At 45.4% G+C, this 18,208-nt stretch overlaps 1 protein-coding gene and 1 long non-coding RNA gene across 2 annotated transcripts; one reads left to right on the top strand and one right to left on the bottom strand.

Moving 5' to 3' along the window:
- The first annotated feature begins 233 nt into the window (after window positions 1-233).
- Window positions 234-12,897, top strand: Cavin2 (caveolae associated protein 2). The gene is made up of 2 exons (XM_003478776.5): window positions 234-986; window positions 10,605-12,897. The coding sequence occupies exons 1-2, from the start codon at window positions 516-518 to the stop codon at window positions 11,340-11,342; spliced, it is 1,209 nt and encodes a 402-aa protein (XP_003478824.1). The 5' UTR covers window positions 234-515; the 3' UTR covers window positions 11,343-12,897.
- Window positions 6,684-10,607, bottom strand: LOC134478339 (uncharacterized). Its single transcript, XR_010050935.1, has 2 exons — window positions 9,264-10,607; window positions 6,684-8,080 (listed from the first exon to the last, which is right to left on the bottom strand). It is a non-coding gene; the product is annotated as an uncharacterized LOC134478339 (long non-coding RNA).
- Window positions 12,898-18,208: the final 5,311 nt, after the last annotated feature.

Below are 18,208 nucleotides of genomic sequence, written 5' to 3'. Positions count from 1 at the left end.
CGGGGCAAACGCAAACAATACTTTCCGTTTCCATAACTTGTATCCAGGAAAAAAAACAGACTCTAAAGCAAGTGTAGCAGCCAGAGAAAAGTTTACTGGCTCCGGCCAATTGCAGCCGGTGGAGCTGGGCCAAGTTAGCATGTTTCCCTCGGCCTCTGGATGAAGTCATGACTGAAATATGGCATTGAACTTATTTTAAAAAGGGAAGGGGAATCGGAAAGGCAGCCGAGCGCTCCGTGCGGCGCAGAACGCGGTGAGGAAATGTGTGCAGGCTTGGAACGCTGAGTGGTTCTCATTCCTGTGACCTTCACCTCCCTCTGGGTGGAGCACGGCCTTTAAGAGCAGTTGGAATGCAGCTCCCCTGATCAGCTTAGCCAGTTGTTGCCTGTCTGAACCCCTGCCAGTCCTGAGAAGCCGTGCTCAGGGCTGAACTTACAGGCCTGCTTCTGCAGCCTGTCCTCTGCTCCTGTGGCCTTCCCTTCCCGGGAAGGAAGGCCGTGTCCACCTGTCCAGCCATGGGAGAGGACGAAAGGTTCCAGCACCCGAGCTCCGACCTGCGCCCAGAGAAGCTCTCGAGCCCCAGCCCCATGCCCTCCTCCACGCCGAGCCCCAGCCTGAACCTGGGGTGCACGGACGAGGCCATCCGGGACAACTCGCAGGTGAACGCCGTCACGGTACACACGCTACTGGACAAGCTGGTGACCATGCTGGACACCGTGCAGGAGAACCAGCACAAGATGGAGCAGCGGCAGATAAGCCTGGAGGGCTCGGTGAAGGGCATCCAGAACGACCTCTCCAAGCTCTCCAAATACCAGGAGTCCACCAGCAGCACCGTTGGCAAGCTGCTGGAGAAGTCGCGCAAGGTGAGCGCGCATACGCGCGCCGTCCGGGAGCGCATGGACAGGCAGAGTGCGCAGGTGAGGCGGCTGGAGAACAACCACGCCCAGCTCCTGCGGCGCAACCACTTCAAAGTGCTCATCTTCCAGGTGGGTGTCTCGGCGCCTGCCACAGGCATGGTCTCGCACTCCACTTCACATCTGCCCTGTCTATCACTGGACCGCACACACTGGGCATTGTACCCTGTCTGCCTGCGGCAGGCAAGCGTGAAATCCACACACAGCTGTGGGAATTTCCCGGCCACTGCGGCCTCCACCAAGGCAAACGCCCCTGGGGTGGCAGACCTGGCTCCTCCCTCAGTGAGCACCTGTGTGCTCTGCTGCAGGTGGGGGACCTGCAGGTGCAGGCTCCCCCCCTACTGAAGTGCATTGTCTCTTTGCATTAGGAACTCGGGGCTCTGGCTGAAACTATTAGCCAGATGGGGCTGCAAATTAATTCAGTAGCTTTTTATTAACTCTTTGCAGAAATGAGATAATCATAGGCATGTTTTGTTTTGTTTTGTTTTGTCTTAACCAAGAAGTCAGGCTCATAACTGCTTCAACTATGCCTTTTTGCAAAAGGCCACTGATGTTTGGGGACCAGCCAAATGGAGGATTGATTCCATTAGAGTTGAATTAGCCCTGTTCTTTTAAGACCCTTTTGGGCCAAGCCATCTTCCCGGGTTCTTTTCTAGCAAATGATGCACTAAAAATGCAGAGCATAACTCTTCACAAACATGCTCGCTATGCCTCTCGTTGTGAAGAGAGACCAAAACTGTTAAGGAAAATCGAAGGAGTGTTATCAGTTACAGTCACAAAGGCTGGTCTTGAATGTTTTGCCCTTCAAAAGGTTGCCTCGGAATAAAAAGGCCACTTAATTTTTTTTAATGCATCAATGATGCAATTAATGTAGCAAGAGGCTATTTGGGGACAGGGAGACTTGGGGAGGCTGTTGTTCCGCCAAGTGGTGGGCATTTGTGATTCCAAGGACAGCCCTGCTTGATGCTGGAAACCCTTCCGGCCGGGAGGAACCCAGCTGGCACAGAGCCCAGGAAGCGACCACCATCCTGCCGCAGGGCTGTCTCCTCAGGATGCATGAATAGGGGAGAATTTCAAAGCCGTGGAGGGGAGAGGCTCTATCCCAGTGTTCCATTGTGAAAGGCGCACAGGGCAAGCCTTCATCTCCCCAGAGAGACTTAGAGATCAGGATTTAAATCAAGGCAGCCTTCTTTTTCTAAATGAACCCGCTCTGCCAAGTTGGAAGCAGAGCCTTCCTTTCTCCATAAAAGGAAAGACTCATCACGCTGCTGTCCTGTCTTCCCGTCCCACTTGAGTGTGAGGAAGGTTTGGGCAGCCAGCATTCTCCTCTACGTTACAGGCTTGGCAGCCAGGAAACTTTTTAGCCTTTAATGCACATGCAGTAGGTTTTCATGCACCAGATTTGCTGGAAACAGATACGGGAAGCCTTATGAGAGCCTTACCTTATTAGCCTAAAAGATATTAGAAATCTCAGCTCTCGAGCCATTTCTCAATTAAATAATGATCTCCAAACAAAGCCAAGCATGCACAGACCTGTTTAAATCTGAAGTCGCCAAAGGAAATTTCTCTCCTTTCAGTATAAAATCAGGGAGATTACCTCTTGTCGCATCCTTCAGTTAAGGAAAGAGAAAAATGCATTTATCTCATCAAGGAAGCTCACAGTTTGTTAGGGTTGGGTTTCACTTTGTTTCGCCACGGATGTTCTGCAGATGTTGGGGGCGGGATGAGGAAGATGTGTGACAAGAACTCGAGAGAACAGTGAATCTGACATTTAAAAAAAAACTGTAGGGGAACTTGTAGGCAGGTGCTGTTGTGGAGGGTCTGGCGTGGTCACCTGTTTCATCGCGTGGTTGACAGGTGTGAAATTGCAGCCAGAAATGGTGGGAATTCTCCACATAGTGAGAAAAAGCTGAACTGATGCTCACATCAGAGGAAGCTAAGAGAATCCCAAGCAAGGTGTTCAGTCTCTACCCTCACCGTCAGCCCCCCGGGACACCTGAAAGAAGCATATCAGGAGGCAGCGAATTAGAAGCAGGGAGCTGGGTCACCCTTGAGTCATAGGAGAGCCTTTATTGACTGCAGGAGATGAGAAATCTTAGCTTTCAAGTCATTTGCTCGATGACTGTTTAGAAAAACAGACATCCCCAGTGGAAAGGTTGCTGTTTCTCTTGCCCTTTCTCACCATAGGGTTTTCGGGAGGGTAGTGATCATGCCCATGGGTGAAAGTAAGTTCTGTTAGAGAGCGACCCATGCAACACACTGGTTGTATGGATAAATGTTGGGGTCACACGGATTCTGGTTCAAATCCTAGGTTCGTTACTCGCCAACTGTGTGACCCTGGACGTACTGTATAGCTTGGTCAATCTGTCTCCTCAGCTATACACTGAAGATATTAATAAGGACAGAAAAGTTGTGCACTTAAGCTCTACATACATTGTTGAGCTGCTTTCTGTACATTAACTCCTGCAGCCCCAATTTACAGATGAGGATGCTGAAATTCGGAGATGTTTATAAGCTGCCTGCCTAAACCTATTTAATAATCAAGTGGGGAAGCTGGGATTCAGATTCATGTTTAATTGGTCTCTGAGTATGTGCTCTTATACACTAACACCTCCTCTTTTCTCTCTCTTTAGTGGGTGAAAAACAAAGGCAGTCACATTTAAAACAGGACAGCCTGGCCTGGTACAAGTGCCGACTGGACAAAAGCTAGATCTGAGATGGTTTGCTCAGAAGGGAGGCCACATTTTTACCTGGATAGGAATATAGGAGTGCCTCAGTTCACAAACTTAACTCTCTCCACAATTCTTCCTGCAAACCCAATTGGACAAGAACTGAGTCAAATTCCCCATAAAGTAACATTGAACCTAACCACTGGATTTGATTGAATTAATGGAAAGAATTAAGTTTATGAACTGAAGTATCACTGTATAGGTCATGGGCCAGAATGGACCCCACCCTTCCCAGGATCTTCAATCAGCTGTGCCTACTAAGATTAAAACATACCACCAGCACCATACATCATATGTGTACTACCATGTGGAAATTAGCATTGTGTCACATCCTCATGAAAGGAAAGGGCTCTGCCCAAGAGACTCTTCCAGCAGCAGCCCAACCTTCGTGGTAGGACACAAGGCCCTGTTCCCAGGCCTTTGGGAGTGGGGAGGCCAGAGAGTCTGTCAGGAAGCCCTCTGCACCTTTAAATAGTCGCTTCCACTCCACTTGAAGGCTGTGCCAGCATCCCCCTCACTAAAATCCATTGATTTTCTATTTTAAGACAAGAAAATTATGTGGTAATTAGAAAAAAAGAAAAACTGTTCCCTGTCTTGGGCATACACAGTACTACAGCACTGAGAAAACTATATTTCCAGTTTGTGAGTCTTCTTGTGTCTTCTGAAATCTAAAGGTGTGTGTGCGTGGGAGCTGTGTGTGTGTGTGTGTGTGTGTGTGTGTGTGTGTATCTGTATGTGTGTGTTTGCGTGTGTGAGTTGGTTCGTTGGCTGATTGGTTGGCTAGATAGTTACATATTTGCATTTTTTATTCCAAAATGTAGTTTTTAATTTGTTCTTAATTTGTCCTTCTTGAAACATGTCATTTATTTATTTATTGAAATGTGTGCTGAACTTAACCACATTGTTGTAGCGTAAAGCATCTAATTCCTTAGCTATTTCATCAAATTATACCCAGTAGCATCTAAAACTGGGGAAACATTCATCTCCCTTTCAACAGTTTAATAAATTTTTTGAGTCCTAATTAAACTCACCAGCTTTCCCTTTTAAGTTTTTTAGTGAGAGCTTCAGATCCATGTTTGAATTCAAAACGCTGTGACGTGACCCAGCCTAAATGAAATAAGACTCACAGGCATTGCTCATCAAAAAGAAAGCGCTAAAGGAAGACAAGTACTATTATTCTGCCTGTGCACATGGCTATCTTTTACTTAAAATGGAATCTGTGGGGCTGGGGATTTAGCTCAGCAGCATAAGCACCTGCTTTGCAGGAGTGCAGTCATGAGTTCGATCTCTGGTACCCAAAAAAAGGGGAGGATTCATGGAGAATATCGGTGAATTTAAAGCTCAGAGTAGATTTTCTGTGGTGGTTGAAGAGCTTTAAATTTCTCCAGAAAGTATGGTATCTGTCACTTACGCCCTCTTAGGCTGTAGTAAAGATTATTTGTAAAAGCAATTCAGGAATCATTTCAGAACCAGACACTAAAATGAGAGTCCTCATGACCTACTCACACTTCCCTCCACATAAAAATTATGAAATTGGGCAAAAACGTGGAAAGGTTAGATATCTGCACTGGGTCCGTCAGTGTGCTCAGATGTTCATCATTGGCTTCCTTCGATGAAATCAGAATTTTAGCAAGTGCTAAAAGTGTAATCTCTTTGGAATATTTTTAAATTGATGTTTAAAAGACTCTTCTTTTGTTTTTCAAAGCCTCTACTTTAAAAACTGTGAAATTGCATGGGCTTGACAGAAAAACAGAGAGTAAATGATCGTAGATGTCTTCATAGGCCAGCTGGCCACATCAGCATCACATTGGTTAATTCTGCCCTGCCGGGATATCTGTCTTGATGTGTTACTCACCCAGTGTCCTTTTAGGTTATGAGAATAAACAAAACACCAGCTCTTCTGGTTACTATTTACATTTATTGAATGTTAGCATCACCCCGGGCACTTTGAGTGAATAACTGATCATTGTTGGTATTTCTTTGAAAAAAATCATTACCTTGTCTCACATATTAAAAACCCCATATCCCTGTCAGATGCCTTTCCAGCCAAGGTTTCCCCTTCTATTAGGTTATCATCTATCTCTATTTGAACTCAGTGAATGAAAAATGTTCTCCAACGCAACCTGGGACCTATAGCTTTGATCCTTGCATGAAAGAAAATGCTTTTAACAAGAGTACATTATGGCATCGCTGCAGATTGTTAAATTTTTTTGTAGGGTTTAAGTTACTGTCACACAATCAAATATTTTAGAGGTGGAATTCACGTTAATAATCATTTAATTTAACTTTCTTTTATATCAAAGAAGCAGGGGCCCTGAGAAACCAAGTGACAGCCAGTTTCTTCTTTTATTAATAATAGAAATTACAGAATGGAATCATAAAGTGAGTATAAACAAACAGCATAATCCCACGGCAGGAAAGTTCATGTTCCCTGGGTTTTCTGTATCGCACGTTAAATAATTCAGTGTGACTCGGTTTTTGTTTTGTTTTGTGTTTTCTATGTGTAACAAAGAACACCTAACCAAAGTGATCTTAAAAAAAAAATTGAACCCTTGATAACACTGAAAAGTAATGAAACTTTTAAATCCTCCAGCATGTGAAAGACTGCTCAGGGATTATAACTAATGCATTTTATTCTTATGACTTGCTGATTCCACAGCTGCCTGGGGGTGCAGTGCTAATCAATGGACTCAGCCATTTGACAATCTATACTCCAGAAACACAAGCTGGAGAAAATCACCAACGTGTCAAAGAGACCTATAAATCAGAGTGTCAGGGGGACACAGTTCCATTTCAGTAACCAGCGTTTGGAGTGGTTGCATAAAGCATCCCGTGGACCCACACTTAGGGTCTTCATAAACCTCCAAGATGTTCCTAAATCCCTGCAGGATTGGGATAACCTGTGACATTTTTGTCTAGCAACAAGAATGATAAGTTAATGGAAGGAAAGCAAACTGCTGGCTTCTCTCTCCTTAGCCAAGCACATAAGTGAGTTAAAGTTGATTTCCTTTTGTAACACTAGTCATGGAGTCTTTTTCTAAAAAAAAAAGCTGCATCACTGTATTTGTCCAGAGAAGAGTCATGTCACATGAAGTGCTCGGCACGGTGGCAGGTGTCTCTGTGTTTCTGTTTCTATGCATGCCTGGAACTATAAGTTCACAGGAACCAATATAAACAGCAAACAAGCTGAGACGCAGGGGAAAAGCTGCTTCTCCAGAGTTCTTTCCGCACCTTCTCTCTTTGATGCTGCAAGCATATCTGTCATATATGTTTAAAGTGTGTGCTTACTTCTTCCCTCCTTTGAGGCACTTCCGAGACTCCTTGTGAAAGGTCAGAACCAGGAACAGCTGTAGTGGTGGAGGCTGAAGACTTTTTGAAATCAAAGACAACTGCCCAAGGAAACTGTGCAGCTTGCAGGGACTCCTAGCGCTGTTTGCAAGAGCCACAAACCCTAAGTAGACAAAGGGGCATGGAGTGGGGTGAGCAGTGGCAGAGGCGGGGATGTATGCTCGACCTTTCCCCAAGAGAGCTGCCAGTCTCGGACTCTGTGAGACCAAGTGGATCAAGAGCTCAGCCACGGGATGCTGAAAGCAGGAGTGTCACCTCCCTCATAGGTGTACAATATCAAGATGTGTGTGTGTGTGTGTGTGTGTGTGTGTGTGTGTGAAAGAGAGAGAGAGAGAGAGCGATGCATACAAAGGCAGGCATGCAGGTGAGATTTGGCACTTGGGGAGAGGCTAGATCTAGAGGATCCATTATCCGGGCCTCAACTTGAATTTCTACCACCATGACACATCTTCATATTCAAATGCCAGGCTTAGGTCCTGCAAAAGAAAAGAGATCTTGAACAGCATCTGTATTTTTCTGTTTCTAAACAAACACCATGGAGAGGTAAAGCCTCCACATGTTTGGCAGTCACACATTCCTTTGTGAAAAGGAAAGGCCACCAGAAGCCATGACATCAACTCTGTCCAGTAGACAGGACATAAAATGGTGCTTTGGGTAATCCAAGTGACAGCAGCAGCCCAGCACTTAGCCAAGAAGATAGATCTCACACGTTTCCAGTTGTGTAAAGATACATCCTGCCCAGTCTGCATTACCTCTGTTCCTGCTCTATTCATTTCCGAGGTTGGCAACCAGGACTCTCATCTAAATATACCTGGCATTTTGCAAGAGTTCTCTTAGGGGGCTGGGGATTTAGTTCAGTGGCATAAGCGCCTGCCTTGCAAGCAGGCAGTCATGAGTTCGATCCCTGGTACCGATAAAAAAGAAAAAGACAAAAAAAAAAAAGTGTTTTCTCCTGCATTTCCCACCTTCCCACAGCAGCTCCCAACCCTCACCTGCCATTGTACCTACCACAGGTCACCTCTGTTCACGGTCCTCCAAGGACAGGTAGCAGGAGAGACAAAAATGTCCTAAGACTGAACAGCAACCATCCTTTGGAAATAGTAAAAATTCACCTTGAGGGAAACAGCCTCAGTTTAATCCTTTTAGAAGCACAGTTGATAGAGCTACGTTTTGTGAGAGTGAAGAAAGGGAAATTACCAACTTTTTTATTTTTAATTACCCTGAGAGTTACACTTTACAAAATGCACCTCTTCTCTGGTAACAAGGCCCTGTTTTTACAGTTTTCTGCCTCTATTTCTACTTTCCTCACTGAGGCCTCTTAATAACATTTCACTCAACCTTTGGTTTCTTCTTTTCCTGCAAGCAACATGCATCAAACTTTCATGACCTTCCCATCAAGCCCCAGGAGGAGGTTACTCTGGACTAAGCACCAGAGTCCAGCTAGTTCCAAAGTCCGCCTTTCTTTAGGGATACTCATCTTTGGGGAATGAAACTCTTCCTCTAGAAATCACTGCCCTCTCGGGCCTTGAGTTTTCCCGATTTCCCAGGGGCCCCAGCATTCAGCAAACCTCCTTCCACATATAGAACTCGGCACATTCTTTGATAGCGCTCAAGCCTTCCTGGCAAGAAGCAATCTCCATTCCAGCCACCCCTGCCCAGCATTGCTCAGGTACTGTGGGGCTGCAGGTGTGAAGCTTCAGTGGAGACAGAAGCTCGTGTCCTCACGGGTTTCCATTCTAGTGACACAGCAGCAGCCTCGGCCTAAAGCAAGACAAAGCTGCTCTCTGCCCCTCACCAGTGACCCCTGGTGGCCCTGTGCTCCTTTCCCTGTTCTGCTCTGTCTTCCATGTTCCTAACCCTGTGATATCCAGAGGTGTCAGAGGAGGGTGTGCAGAGACCTCGGGAAGCACAATGTGTAACAGCTTCACTCTAGGACGGATTCACTTGGCCCCACCCTTCAGTGTTTCACCTCCGATGGAGACCTTCTTTCTCCTTGGTGTCTAACCAATTCCTGGAAAGGATTCGATAGGAGTATGGGTGTGGGGGAAACACAGGTGACCTTCAGAGCTCAACAACCATGGGCATTGGATGGGTGGGTAAGCAGAAGGGTTTTAAAAGCTTCTTTATCACATCAAGAATGTGTTCATTTAGACTTTCAGTCAAGAAATCAAAAATACAGTCACGCTCTTACAGCATTTTAAAAATAATAATCCAGTTTGGCTGACTTTCCATCAATCAATCAAAATTGCACCATGACGAAGGAAGTTCTTACCGTTAACATGAACTTCGCATGAGGTTTGGGTCTCACGGACTTCTCGGTGCACCAAAGCTGGTTAGTTTTCAGACTGAAAGTGTACTGGGCAGCCCGACATGTGCCCGGGTTACCTTCTGGCTTGATTCCAGCAGGGTGGCTGGGTGCTGGGGAGCAGGGCCCCTCTGCCAAATGTGCCAAGCCCTCCCATCCCTCGAGTGCAGCTGGGAAGCTGCTCATTTGGGTCAAATCCTCCAGTTCAGACCTGGCAGAGGCTGAGACTCAAAGAGGTGAAGCTGTTTGCTGAAGCTTCCCAGCCAGTTAGACTCAGGCCTCCTGCCACACATTTGACTGTGCTGCTCCTCCCAGGGGCAGTGTGCAGGCACCTTGTGGACAGGATGGGACTCTTACGCTATGTGGCCCAAGTCCTTGGGGATTCAAATGTCCCCCAGGAGCCATTCCGCAGGGCTGTCCCTTTTGCAGCCTGGAAGCAAGTTCTTGGGCTCAGCCCAGGACACCTTTGCCTGTGTGAGGAGGGGCTATAGAGAGGTCAGGGGACAGGAAAGAGGCAGAGCAGCTTCCTGAGTTTGTCACTCTCTGCTGGAGGTAGTGGTCAAAGCAAGCATCCCTAGGGAACCTCCGTCAACAATAGAGGCTTCCTATGCTGTGCCTGCTAGAACCATCCCTCTCACTGCTCCAGGAATGACTCTAACATCTCACTCCTCTTGTTAACTCCCCCAGAGGATATCCTAAAAGTCAAGTGAGCAGCCCCCTAGGAAGGCTCGCCCTTGCTCCTCAAATGCTAAGTGTCATCAGCAAGCTAAGATGTGCCTCCAGGCTGCAGTAAGAATGACCAAACCTTTACTGGCCGTCTAGTTGGAGAAGGAACCTCACCAAGGCTGTCTGTGCACCTGCCCTTGTAGACTTCTCAGGTTTCTGTCCTGCCCCCGTCTCTGATCATCCAGCAGGACAGCCAGGCTCTCTTGCAGTGAGACCGGGGCAGGATCTGAGCCCTCTGACCTGGAGGGAGGATAGGAAAGACGGGCCCCTGGGGTCACAGCGGAGTAACTTACTTTAGCTCTTTATCGAAGCAGCTTCCTGGTCTATCTGAGTCACAGCCCACTTCCCCGCCTGCTGTCACTGATAGAGCCTTGGCCAGCTTCCCGCTTGATATTCCCAACAGGCAGGCACTGGCTTTGGTTCAGGCTGAAGGGGGACGACTTGCCCAGTGTAGAATGGAAACCAAAGCTGCAGCTGTGTCTTACCACTGTCCTTTGGCAGAACAGTGACACAAACCACAGCAGGCCAGGCCTCTTTGTGAAACATGCCGTTTAACACGAAACCCGCATGGCATCTTTTCAGGAGGAGCACGAGATCCCCGCCAGTGTGTTCGTGAAGGAGCCGGCCTCGGGCACCGTGGAAGGCAAGGGTGAGCTGGAGGGCGAGAGCCAGTCCCTGGAGGACGCGCTGCACACAGTGGACCTCTCCTCGGAGGACGAGCTGCCCCACAATGAGGCGGCCCAGGACGACAGTGGCGAGGACAAGACAGAAGAGAGTAGGGCGGAGAAACTGAAACGTTCCAGCCTCCGGAAAGTGGACAGCCTCAAGAAAGCCTTTTCCCGCCAGAACATTGAGAAGAAGATGACCAAGCTGGGCACAAAGATCGTCTCCGTAGAAAGGAGAGAGAAGATTAAGAAATCTCTCACTCCCAATGCTCAGAAGACAGCCTCTGGGGGGAAAAGTTCTCCCTTCAAGGTTTCCCCCCTCAGTTTTGGGCGAAAAAAGGTGCGAGAGGGGGAAAGCCCAGTGGAGAATGAGACCAAGTCAGAAGAGACGGCGTCCAACGACCCAGAGGAGGGCTCCTTGGCAGAGGGTGTTTCTGCAGCATCGCTGCCCAGTGCGCTGGCCGAGGGGGAGGCAGAGAAGCTGGCCCCAAGAAGGAGCAGCTCGGGGATGGACAGCAACGTGGACCTGACCATTGTGGAAGATGAGGAAGAGGAGCCAGCAGCTCTGGAACAGGCCCAGAATACACACTACGAGGACAGTCACCTGTCGGCCGCAGAACGGGCGGCCGCACTGCAGGTGGACCAGAGCGCCTGAGCACGGCCGGACCCAGCAGACCCTCCTGTCCCCAGCACTGCTGCGCACTGTCACTTATGGGCACGAGCTCTGGCCTCCTCCCAGCAACACACGTGGGCACAAGACTAACAGGACAGTCTGTCAAGGGCTCCACTTCTTAGTGGGGTCCTGTCTGCAGAATTCCTCCAAGACTCCCGAGAAGAAGGAGCAGAGCAATTAAAACTCGATCCATTTGGCTGAGTCGGAGGACACTGAAGACACCAAGATACCAGGCATGAAATGCGATTTTTTTCCTGCTCGTTTCCTCAGCTTGCTGCATTGCGTACCAGTGATGCAGTGAGTATCTGTGGCCCTCTGTGGATCTATTGATCGTTCTGTACTGTATGTGTGTGGGGTTAGGATACGCCTATGTGTGCAAACTAAACACGTAACTATAGTTTTAAGAAGAAAACACCTTATAAAAGATAGAGAAGAATGTTCAGTGGGTTATTCAGTTAATAAAAACCCATTGCTTTACTGCAAATGAAGGAAACATTGAGAGACTGTGATAGCCAGTTAGTGATCTTGACCAGGGGGTCAGATCTGGCTTAAGAAAGATGAAAAGAAGAAGAAAAAGTTGGAAAATAAAAGAAATGGGAAGCAACGATGCCAGAGACCCTGAAGGGAAAGAGAAATAAGCATGAGCTTACAAGTGAATTATTTGCAATGTTAAGCTTAATTATTTTACTCTTTAACTAACATTAGTAAAGAAGTCGTATATCCTGGAATAGCAGGTTCTACCTTTACAACAATTTTATTTTCTAATATTTTTAAATAATATAACATTTTATAGCGCTAAACCTGTAGGGGCTTTTCTCTTCATAAATAAAAAGTGTCACAAATAGTTCTTTAAGGAAGTTCAGAAGGGTGCCATCTCTTTAACAGTGGAGTGAATATAAATCTTCAAAAAATAATTCATCATATGTCTCTTTGCAGAATGCTGGATAATATTCTTTAATTTCCCCCAAATTTAGAATAACCTTTACATTCCAAATAATGCAAGTTTATAAGATGTTGAAATACACAAGTCTGGGAAGAGAAAAAAGCTTTTTTTTCCTTTTATGTATGGTAAGAGTAATTTTATTCCAGGCCACATTTTATTTATACATTAATTTCACTGAAAATTAGCATGTTTCTTAACTTCTTAGCATACTAGTGTTTTATATATGCATACACATTCATTCGGACAGGGCAGTTTGTACTGCTGCCTAACATTATACTAAAATATCACTTTAACCATTTTTAATTACAAGATGCTAACATTTCATTAATTTATAGTTTAAAGACAGTTGAACCAGAGAGCAAGTTTTCTACCTTTAGTAGGTACCACTATAAGTCCTTGTATGAGGAGAAGTTACCAAAACATTAACAAACTATGCTTGGTTTTTAATCAAAGCAATAGGATTAGCAAAATATATGGGTGGTATAAACTATTCAGCTATGTTCTTACTTTGCAATAATGTTACCCCAAATATTGGATTGTTGAATTAACAATGGCTGTGTTAAAGAAGATTAAATAAACTAAAAAAATAAAAAAGCAGTCTACAACATCAGTTTTTGGCAGAAAGATTTTACAACAGGCAAGAGGAATTGATTTTTAAACTCTCCTCTGAATGTAGCAGTAATGTTGATTGCTTCAGTCCTGATTTCTCCTATTAACTCTCCTTCTTTTTTGCCCTCATCTCATTTAGAAACCCAACTCTCATTCTTCAAATTTAACTTTCTTGACATCACTCGGCCAGCTCTGGAGATCATCTGAATTTATTGCAGGAGCTTGATGAATTTGATAGTTCCATCTGCATTTTTATTGAATGGTACCAGACCTGATAGTCCTTTAAATGGTCCTGCAAACATGAGTTTACTGCACTGTACATTCGGTTTATTCATTCTGATATCAGCCTTTGTCTTCCACTGTGCCACAGACTGGGTAGAAACTTAATTTCTCGCCGGGCCCGAAGTATGCCTGCCCGTTTAACCTCTGTGGAGTTGCAGAGGAGTTGCTGTCACTTCTTGCACTGAGGAGCTGGGGCAATCCAGAGCTAATGTTGACCTTCCCTTTTCAAAGCAATGCTTTTTGCATTTGTTCTTATACACGAGCTGCTTGTCGGTGGAAAGCGGCACTCTGGCATCCTTCTACATTTCACTGACAATCACATTTTATTCTGTGTCCCACATTTGAAGCATTAAAATCCTAAGCAATAAAACAGAGAGTTAAAGCCAGATAATTGTCGGGAAGTACATCCTGTAGGGACCAGAGAGAGTGGTAGCTGCGAAGACGGAAGCCATTTATTCTGGGTTACTGTTGAATTATTTGCATACTGGTGAGGCTGCGAACTCCCCAAATTAGATGCCTTCTTCCACCCATCCAATAACCCATTCCTAACTTTATGTGCCTGGAGCTCAAGAACTCAATTAGTTCTCCCCAAAGATCAGTTATACATTAATAGGGACTGAGATCCGTATCTTGGAAATCCAGTTCAGGAGTAAGAAGGATCTATTACCTAGAACACAGATTGCACAGAAATAGGGCAAAAATGTCCATTTTTCTGCATGGCTTATTTTTTAAAAATACACAGATAAATATTTCAACAAGAATATTTCCCTCTTTCCACTTAGGAATCCATATGACTGAATCACTAGCTCTTTTTATATGTGAAAATAAAAAAAAAAACCCTTGCTAAACTCAGTTCTACACAGACCAAAGAATTTTTTGATATTTATTTTATGATGAAAGCCCCAAAATACTTCTGCTTTCAGCAGTGCCCATCTAAAGAGCAAAGTTTGAGCCTCGCGTGGTTCAGCCAGCCCCGCTGCTAGTGTAAGTAGAGGTTACAGGGAAAGTTATTTCCAACATTAAGATACTAATGCCTGAGGCTCATTAATTCCTGTTCCAAAGTTTGTTTACTGCCCTGCAGCCCAATTCAAAGTGATTTTCTATTGGAGATTGGGAGTCTGAAGAATGGAGGTGCAGGCAACAATCATTATTAAGAGTTCCATAGCAACCACCCGTCTTTCCCTGAATAACAAGACTCTAACATGGAAAAACAAGTCGCCGATGAAACTGGCATTGTGACCTTTGTATTCTGCTTGATCTGGGTGTCTACATAAAGTCTTCTGCAGCCGGGAACTCATTCCTAAAGGGAACAGTCAGTAACATACTATTACAGAGATTTTCTTATTTTTTATTTTAACCATTGCTTTATCTTGCAGTATTGGAAACTCTAAAAGCATTTTTAACTCTCCATATGTACTGCCTCAATTAAGAAGTCGTGCCAGGGGCAGGGGATTTAGCTCAGCGGCATAAGTACCTGCCTTGCAAGCAGGCGGTTGTGAGTTCGATCCCTGGTACTGATTAAAAAAAAAAGAAGAAGAAGAAGTCGTGCCATCAGGAAAACAACTTGATGTTCATACATTTATATACTTTGCACTATAAAAATTGACCTGTTAAATATTTATGGAGCAAAGCAATCTTTAGTTCCTCCTATTTGTTGAATTTCTTACTGTTCGAAGCAGTAAGACAAACGTAAGAAGACAAAGGAACCCATATTTTGGGCTGGATCCTTTGACTCCAATAGTCAGTAATATTATGTATATGCCCAAACATTATCTCATTTAACCATACAGAATCCTATTAGGAAAATACTATCTGTACTTCACCCCAGTGAGTAGGAACCTGAGACTTTTGAAATTCATTTACTCCGACCAGTAAGATAGAGGAGGGATAGACTACAGAGATCTTACTGCTCTTAGTTCTGCTCATGTAATATTTTAAATAGAGCCTTTCCTCTTGGTATCCACTGGAGATGGTTCCAGCAACTCATATCAGTAAAAGACATGCCGCCATTAATGTACCTCAAAATACTTTGAACACTCACCCTACTGTTCTCACAGTCCACAGCAGGGCCGGAAGTCCTCTCTTACGATGTCATTGCTTGCACAGTGATGGCCACCTCAGTCCTGACTCAATTCCAACACTTACTTTTCCTGGTCATTCTGACCTTGGATGAAAGCCAGAAGTCACACAGTGCTAGATGGGGGTGCAGGGCACCGTGTCCCAATGACAATGACTTTATTTAAGCACACACTGCTGTTGCCGAGCCTTGTGCCGCAGTTAACTGTGCACACTCCTATGACATCCTATGTGCTCTGAGTCTCTTTAGGTTACCTAGCACGTCTCATGCAATGTGGGTGCTGCGCATGTAAGTGTTTTACTGTGACACTTAGGGAATGATGATGAGAAACAAGGTCTCCACATGTTCGATTCCAATGTGACTGTTTTTCTACATAGCTTTAATCCACAGTTGGTTGGACCCACAGATTTAGAATCGTGAATTCGGAAGGCCAGTTGTGTTTGTCCTGTGAAAGTCACAGAGGAAAGTGACTTGCCCAAGTTCATGAATCTCAAAAGTGACAAAGCCGTTGTTTGATACCAGTTTGATACCCATTCACACAAAGGGACTTCTAATTATTTTATGACTCTCCCGGGTTGTGAATGACCTGATAAGCTCCCAGATGGCATAATATTAACTTTACTTTATCTCCTCTTAGAGTCACCTGCCACTGCACTGTGGGAATGATTTTGATTGTCTTTGCGATGCTTAAAAGAAACAGCTCAAGCTTCTTGACAAGCTGCAGAGAAACTATTTTTCAGGTCTGGGAAGGCCACCAAGGGGCTCCTGGGCTCTTTGGTATCATCCATTACCAGGGGCTACAGGGCTCACTTTGGGACAGGGTTTAATAAGAGCAAGCTGTCAACAAACATAGATACTGGAATCAGCTCATTCCAAGACGACTCGTGAGGTCTGCCTCCAAACTCTTTGTGTTAAAGGAGTCATAGCCCTGTGTCATCCAGAGAAATTGCCACATTCTGCTAGAATAAGTCCTCGCATGGATTGATGACAACAGGACATGACAAGTCAGCATGGGGAAGCACTGGGAGGGGGGTCCGGGGATTGGGGGTTGGGGAGTGGAAGGAGCTGTGGGGATAGAGACTTAGCTTATGGACGTAATTCCTGCAGGATGGGTGACTTTCTTCTCAGGGAAAAGAGAAGCTGGGTCAAAGAGATGCTCCTGTCTCTCTGTGTGGACAAGAAATCAAAGAAAACCCTCCAGGTCAGCCCCCAGTCATCAAGAGCTACACCACAGGCAGCTGGCTCCCTCCAAAGCTTTGGCAGTGGTCACGATCTGAATGCCTGAAGGGCTCATCATGAGGAAAGTGGCTAAAGGAGGGACTAGTGACTGCGGAAAGAGGCACATAGAGCTGGGCTGAATCCTTACAAGTAGAGAAGCCTTCAGACCCATCCGCCCGGAGACAGTGCCTTTTCCTAACCCAGTGAAGGGAAGGTACGTCCTGGAGGTGACCCTGGAAATGTGCTGCCCAAGTCTCATTGCCATGTGGGAAACTAGGCCAGGTATTGCCAAGTGTTAGACTTCCTTTAAAAAGAGCCAAAATTCGGATTCATTTTTACATGAAAATCTCCTGGCTTTTGTCTGGCAACCAAGTTGAATCATTTTAAACACCGTGCAAGGGAAATGTAAATGTCTGGCTAGTGGATGGGGGGTCCAGGCTGGGACCATCAGTTTCTGACCCCTGCTTATGGAGGTAGAACCTCTGGGGTTCTCCTTCCCCTCCTGGAACCATGGATGGAGGCAGAGAAAGCTAGGAATAGGATTGGATTCGCTTTAAGACAAAAGCACAAAAAGCCTTCTTTGGGGAGTATAAAATGTCAAAGTGCCCCAGCCAGCACTTAAATTCCTTCTTGCTTAGCACGTTGCTGAAAAGATTGTCATTAATGCTGCACTGTGAATGCACAGGGACAGTGGTCCATCACACGGGGAGGTGGCTTCCTGTTCTCCAGTGAGGAAGTGCCCTCCCTTGTCACTGACTCTGCTAGACACCGAGGGTACTGCGGTGCCATGTCAGAAGGATTGGGATGCTCGGTTTACTGAGCACAGGCAGTGACTCTACCATTTTTGTGTTTGAAAACTATCTATTCCTATCGATAACTTGGAGGATCCATGAGTGAGAAAAATCAAGTCAGAATTCGGCTCTGCCGTCCACCCTGGCAAAATCGCCAGTCAGCACTCCCACCCTTCAGCTCTTCACTGTTGGTAATAAGACACAAAAGAGAAAGAACACGGCTCAGTTTTTTGGTTGCTAAATTGAGCCTTCAGAGCTCAGAGTTGGGGAGAGACATGGATACAGATTTAGCGTGGGGTCAAGGTGTCCTTTGTTAAGGAGAAGCTTTGTGCTTTCAGCCACTTGGAGTTCTAAGGCGGGATGAGGATTCGTTATCTCTGAGGTTCACTGCATTTATTGTCTCCACGGCCCTAATGCCATGCATGTTCTAATGAGTGAATCCTTCTTTGCAAAATTGCATCTCCTCAGGGCTTTAAATCAATAATTTTAAATCTCTATATGCAATCAAAGGAAGCCATCCCACCTGTAGGATGAATGGATGGATGGAGACGTGGGATTGCCCCTGAAATCAACCACAGAAAGAGAGAACGGGATGCTTTGGGTACAATTTCACTACATTCTAGTTTTTTCTTCTTTCTTTCTGCCCTCTCTTTTTATTGTCCAAAAAAAGAAGTATTTTTTCTTCCAACTACTTTGTAGCTGGAATTTTTAGAGATTAAATAAAATTAGTTACACTTGAGTTAGTGAATAGTTACAAAGAATGTTATCTACAGGAAACATTTCCTCGGTACAGATACTCATTTTATTTTATTCATATTTATTATACTTATTGGCCACCTGAATGTGCCAGGTTCTGTGCCAGGAATACTGCGAAAGCAGCAGCATAACAGACCTTGTCATCCAGAAACTCCCTATCTATCGGTGAATT

This window comes from Cavia porcellus, unplaced genomic scaffold (genome assembly GCF_034190915.1).
Source record: "Cavia porcellus strain 051 isolate PalLab524CR breed Dunkin Hartley unplaced genomic scaffold, mCavPor4.1 scaffold_12, whole genome shotgun sequence".
NCBI lineage: Eukaryota > Metazoa > Chordata > Mammalia > Rodentia > Caviidae > Cavia > Cavia porcellus.
Note: the sequence above shows the minus strand (reverse complement) of the source record. Positions and strands in the feature narration are given on the sequence as shown.

Bases quoted from the DNA above. Each gene is read 5' to 3' on its own strand.
- Cavin2 (XM_003478776.5), top strand. From the start codon at position 516: ATGGGAGAGGACGAAAGGTTCCAGCACCCGAGCTCCGACCTGCGCCCA. The intron at 987-10,604 runs GTGGGTGTCTCG...GCATCTTTTCAG, and splicing joins TCAAAGTGCTCATCTTCCAG to GAGGAGCACGAGATCCCCGC.